This window comes from Chironomus tepperi, unplaced genomic scaffold (assembly GCF_022539635.2).
Source record: "Chironomus tepperi strain 1889 unplaced genomic scaffold, CSIRO-AGI_Ctep_v1 contig_354, whole genome shotgun sequence".
NCBI lineage: Eukaryota > Metazoa > Arthropoda > Insecta > Diptera > Chironomidae > Chironomus > Chironomus tepperi.
The window spans coordinates 4,315,425-4,321,494 of NW_027226476.1; the positions used below are offsets into that span (position 1 = coordinate 4,315,425).

At 34.6% G+C, this 6,070-nt stretch overlaps 1 protein-coding gene across 1 annotated transcript; it reads right to left on the bottom strand.

Moving 5' to 3' along the window:
- Positions 1-506: 506 nt before the first annotated feature.
- Positions 507-5,704, bottom strand: CngB (Cyclic nucleotide-gated ion channel subunit B). The gene is made up of 4 exons (XM_070645316.1): positions 4,387-5,704; positions 2,138-3,072; positions 1,586-1,806; positions 507-1,525 (listed from the first exon to the last, which is right to left on the bottom strand). Exons 1-4 carry the CDS (start codon positions 5,064-5,066, stop codon positions 599-601), a joined length of 2,763 nt encoding a protein of 920 aa, XP_070501417.1. The 5' UTR covers positions 5,067-5,704; the 3' UTR covers positions 507-598.
- Positions 5,705-6,070: the final 366 nt, after the last annotated feature.

Below are 6,070 nucleotides of genomic sequence, written 5' to 3' on the forward strand. Positions count from 1 at the left end.
AATCTTTCAAAAACCGAACTCATTCTCTAAAAACAGAGCATAAAACTCAAAAAACTGAACTTTTTTTTCTTAATAACTGAATTTATCCTCCAAAAAAGCTAAATTTATCCTCTAGAAAGCTGAGCTTTTTCGTCAAAAACTGAGCTTATTCTCTCACAAAGTGATCTTGTTCTCTAAAAACTCAACGTATCCTTTAAAAACCTGAATTCATATTCTGAAAAACTAAACAAGTGGCAGAAGCTATTGATTCCATTGTATTCATGACATTTGTGGAATTTATGGCAAACATGGATAAATTTATGGAAATCAAAGAATTTAATTCAAATTTTAGTAATCAGAAGATTTCTCGAATTCCAATGAAAACTCCATAGAATCCATAGATTCAATCGATTATGGAATCCATAGATTCCATAATTTGTGCCAGATAATCCACTCCCAATAAAGCTAAGCGAATGATTTCCAATTTTGACATCAAAAAAGCTTCATTTTTTTATTTCCATTTTTTTAAACAGAATGTATATCAATTAAAAGTTAAATAAATCTTTCAAATCTTGTCATCAAATGTTTTAAAAAATATATATATTCAATTCCAAAAGATTTAAGCCATTTCCCTGTGAACATCACACTTGACACTTTTTCCACTGCTCGCCCTCATCATCAGTTCCTTCTCGCTGTCTGTCAAATTCGTCTTGGATTTATCCTTAAATTCATTTTCAATTTTAAAGTCAGTCGGTGCTGGTGCAACACGCTTCTTGCCTTTTCTTGATCCTCTGGTTAGAAGCTGTGCAGCTGGTGAATTTGATGGAAGTGCTTGAATTACAGCATCAAGTAATTTTGGCTGCATATTGACGAAAGTTTTTGGATTGTCGATGACAACTTCATCTTTTGGATATTTTGAGTTTCTTAATTTTTCTTCCTTTTCACGAACTGCATTTTCATGCAGCAATGACTTTGCTCGACTCTCGAGTGCTGCACGTGCATCTTCATAATGAACAATTACTTCCTCTAAATCAGCCTTTGACAGGACGAAGAGATTTGAAAATCCTTTGGATCTTACATCAGCCGTTCTACGATTTGCATTTGGACCTCCACAAATGTCAAGCAATGAAATTTCACCAAAACATGCACCCGTACATAAAGTAGCAAGCACAACATCATTATTACCTAAAACTTCAATTTTTCCTGTTTTTATGATGTACATTTCCTTACCAACTTCACCCTTTTTACAGACATAGTCATAAGGTAGGAAAATGACTGATCGTAGCTTCAACACAAGTTCACGCAGGAATGCTTCATCACATCCTGAAAACAATTGAACTTTAGATAATGTCTGAATATGTACGGATATGGCAATGTCTGTCTTTAGATTTGCTGGGAGAGTATCAAGGATGTGTGACTCGTCTAAGCTACGCTGTTGATCCCATGTAAATGTAAACCATTGCTTGACACGACGTTGTAATTCCGTTGGGAGGTTGAGTCGTCGCATGTACTCAAGGGTCTCATCCACAAGCTGCTTATATTCGCTCTAAAATTAAATATTGAGGTAAGAATTCAAAATTGACCAGATCAGCATCAAATCACTCACCTGAGACCTCGTAGCAGTCGATATTATATCCCTAATCTGACCAATCAGCAGCGCAAACACAAAGACACCAGACAACCATGCAAATGTCATGAACAGATATTCATCAACTTCTGATGGCTTTGGATTCTTTCCAATTGATGTTGCTGTTTTAGTTGCAAATGCAAAGCATCGAACGTATGGATGTCCTTTACCACTGAAGACCCATCTGTTGGTGCCAAGGCCTGGAAGTATAAGATTGACATGTTAGTTTGAATTCCTGATTTTTGCGGACATGCCCTATTGGGTCCTGATTTTTACGAACATGACCTATGAACTCCTCATTAATAAATCCCTAATTTTATGGAATTGACCATCAATTTAAGCTTGAATGTTTGAAAAAAATTCCCGATTTTTATGGACATGACCTCATGAGTCCTGATTTTTACGGACATGACCTATGAACTCCTGATTAATAAATCCCTAATTTTATGGACTTAACCATCAATTTAATTAAAAATGACATAAAAATTCCCGATTTTTACGGCCAACCCCAACCATTCCATAGATCCTTACCTTTATAAACACTAACAGCATAGTAAGTGCATGCAGTCAAATGAATCATATAAACCATATAACTCAATGTCTTTGTAACTCTCAATAAATGTGGCGACGCAACGACTCGATCCAATAACTTGAAAAATTCCCAAAAGCTTTGAATCTTCAATAATCTTGGTACTCTCAAGTATACAGCACCACGTCCAACAGCCGGTATAAAGCACAACAAATCAAGTGGCAACAATGAAACAACATCCATTTTAAATTGTAACTTTCTCATGTAATTTTTACGAGTCAGTTGCCTGTCCTTGACCCAAAATCCTTCAAATAAATACATTTTACGATGCTTTATGAGCAGCAAGTCAATAACGTAGACAATGTCGGCACATAGATCAAGTGTAACCCATATATCAACATTATCAGCTGTCTGAAATGGAAATGATGTCCTCAATGGAATAACAAATGCATTATAAAGGAACGACAATGTGACAATGAACAGCCACGAGATGTAGAACTTTCCTTGTGGATCGAGGACCCGGCCATTGCAGCAGCAAAAGATTGAACACTTGTTGTGTTGATTTGGATCTTCTTTTTCAAGTGCTGCTGGCGATTCAATGGCTATTTGTGCCAATGGACGTTTCTGTTTGCCTGCCAATTGTCCACTTAAGTCTGTTCCTTCTTCAACGACAATGACGTCATTATTGTCATCATTTTTGACACCAAATAAAAGTTTCATATGAAGTGGTGTGGAAGTTGATACTCCACTTTCACTTGATGGAGTTAAGGGACGACTTATGTGTTCCTTGATGCGTTCAGAACGTTTGTTGAATTTTTTGATTAATTTACGGAAAGAGTTTTCGATGCGTGGATTTAAGGTTTCTGGTTTGTCACTGCTTCCTGATGATGGAGATGAGCGGTGTGATAAGTTTGTTGTTTGGGTAGTCTGGGATTTTCTGGAATTAAATGAATAGAAATATGGGTAAAAATGTTAATTTATTTAAAGTCGTTCAGAAATTTCCCGATTTTTTGGACAACCCTAAAAGATTTGTGGAAATTTTCTGATTTTTTCGGAAAACCCAATGTAGTTTTGTGGAAATTCCTGATTTTTTCGGACAACCCTACAAAGATTTGTTTTAAATTCCTGATTTTTTCGGACAACCCTATAAAGATTTGTTGAAAATTCCTGATTTTTTCGGACAACCCAATAAAGATTTGTGGAAAATTCCTGATTTTTTTGGACAACCCCTTGATTTTTTTAATAATTCTTATGAATTGTGCAAGAATTAGGCTACGGCTTATCGTCTAAGCCCACAAAACAGATCCACAACTACTCATATCAATCTATACTACAATACACTCAAGTGCTGACTCAAAGTGCGAAAAGCATTACTTTAGTGACATCTACTCATCGTGAATCTACGAAATTTTCACAATATTAATCCTTACAATTAATGAAAATGTTTTGGTGAACTAGCTGAATGGTTTATTAAGTAGGTCGATTGTGTGTGGATTTAATCCATTTTCTGGATACTTTTTTGCCAGAATATAATTCTTCCCATACTCTTCCTCTCTCTTCCCGCAATCTGAAAGGATTCATCAGAAAATTGAGTTTAAATATTTATCAATTTTTGGGAATTTTGAACCATTTTGGGAAGTGAATTGATCTTAAATCAATGGAATTCCTGATTTTTATGGACGTGACCTTTGAAATTTGTTAGAAAATTTACCCATTTTTTATGGACGTGTCCTTTCAATTTATGAGAAAGATTTTCCGATTTTTACGGAAGTGACCTTTGTAATTCGTCAGGATTTCCCCATTTTTATGGACCTAACCTTAAATTCATGAAAAATTCCCGATTTTTATGGACGTGACCTGTGATATTTGTAAAGATTTCCCAGTTTTTATGGAAATTACCTTTGAATTGATGAAAAATTCCTAATTTTTATGGATATGACTCTTCAGTTTTGGAAAAAAATCCCAATTTTTACGGAGAATCCTGATTTTTAATAATAATCATAATAATAATAATAATCAATGGAATTCCTGATTTTTATAGACCTGACCTTTGAAATTTGTGACAATTTCCCGATTTTTATGGATGTGACCTTTGATTTCATGAATAATTCCTGATTTGTTCGGACATAACCTTGCTCATGTATCAAATTTCACTGTATGATCCAATCAGGGCACTAATACAAACCAACAAGACTACTACTAAGACAACCCCACACTGATTAAAATTACATAACCTCAAAAAAGGACTTACTCAGGACTATCCGGTGGCAAGATCATGCACTCCATCGTCTCACTTTTCTCATAATTCTCTCTCATTTCTCTCTCATATTCCTTAATCTCATCCTCAATTGACTGCATCACTGCCTCTTCCAACTTACTACTTATCGTCGAATTTGACTTCATTAGGAATTCATTCATTGACTTTAACTTCCCTTCCGTCGCATTCTCATGATGTGTAATAAAAATGTCTTGTTCGTCCGACAAATTCACTTCTGGTGATGATGACTGATCTGGTTCATCACCAGTCATGTCTTGATTTTCATAGCACAAGAAATTATTCTGATTATTTATGATATTTTTGACAATTTCAAAGTTCAATTGAACATTTGCAGGATTAAAAGTCGATCCATCAACACCGGGACAGAAGATTTTGCCATTTTTAAATGACAATGGCGGTGGACATGTCGGTGACTCTAATAATCTTGTGCCTGATGTCTTTCGTTCTCGTTCACGACGATAAAGTTCCATGTCGTGGAATTTTTCACGCGTAAGGATGTCCTCCGTGATTGTGAGGAAGTTGTCGAGATTATCGAGATTCTTTTGGATGTCTTCGAGGGATTTGTAGAGATTTGCGTTGGAACTGGAACGGGAATTGGTGCGGAATCTGGCAGAGTTGTCTGGAGATGATAGGAGGGAGGCTTGGGATGTCATTTTTAGGTGATAGTTTTAGTTATTGGAATTAGGAATATTTGAAAAAGTCTGGTTGAAATATGGCGGTTCTTGAACTTCCACGTGGCAATGGGATGTGTTGTTTTCGAACTTCCACGTGTCAATAGGATGTGCTGTTTTGGAATTTTGTAATTTTTTGTAAATTTGTAAGCAATTGAATGTACTTCAATTTTCCTTATTTTCAAACTTCCACGTGGTAATGGGATGTGTTGTTTAGAACTTCCACGTGTCAACAGGATGAGCTGTTTTAGAATTTTGTAATTTTTTTGTAAATTTGTAAACAATAGGATGTGCTTCAAATTTCCTAGTTTTCAAACTTCCACGTGGCAATGGGATGTGTTGTTTTCGAACTTCCACGTGTCAATAGGATGTATTGTTTTGGATTGTTCTAATTATTTATAAACTGTTAAGTCTTGATGCACAAAATTGTGTATGGTTAGTTAAGAATATTAATACTTAGTAGTTCCACTAGGTGTAGATGCTGTTGAATTTCTAAATTTGAATAATTTTGCGGTCCCAATTGCATATGATTCTGTTTGATGCTGGACTGAATTGAAGAATTTCAGTTGTATTTTAAGCATATATTTAAATCACAATTATCGTATAATTATCGTTAATAACTTCTGTTTCCTGTATTGGAGTTACTTTTATAATATTTTTAAATTTTTTAAATAGTTTTTAAATTTTTTAATATTATTTTATTTTTTAATTCAAATTAAATGTTTTTTTAGTTTTTAATTAAACATTAAATGCTTTAATTTGATTTTTTATATTCACACCGTTTTCACGTGTGAATGTATTGAATTTGTTCAGATTGAAAAATCTGTTTTTTGGATTTTTCAGCAAAACTAAGCACAATGGCAAGTTTTGTTCTATCGCAAAAAGTTTGTGCCTGGAATTCCTCACCATAATCAAAAAACAGATTTGAAATTGGTTGAGGCATTGCTGAGAAAATCGAAAAATTCGCTTTCTGTAAGCAAGCAAAC

What these genes read in the sequence shown, in the direction of transcription:
- CngB (XM_070645316.1), bottom strand. Translation starts at nt 5,066, where the DNA reads ATGACATCCCAAGCCTCCCTCCTATCATCTCCAGACAACTCTGCCAGA. An exon ending in TGCTGTTAGTGTTTATAAAG is followed by an intron (nt 1,807 to 2,137) that starts GTAAGGATCTAT and finishes TTATACTTCCAG; the next exon opens with GCCTTGGCACCAACAGATGG. An exon ending in CGACTGCTACGAGGTCTCAG is followed by an intron (nt 1,526 to 1,585) that starts GTGAGTGATTTG and finishes ATTTAATTTTAG; the next exon opens with AGCGAATATAAGCAGCTTGT.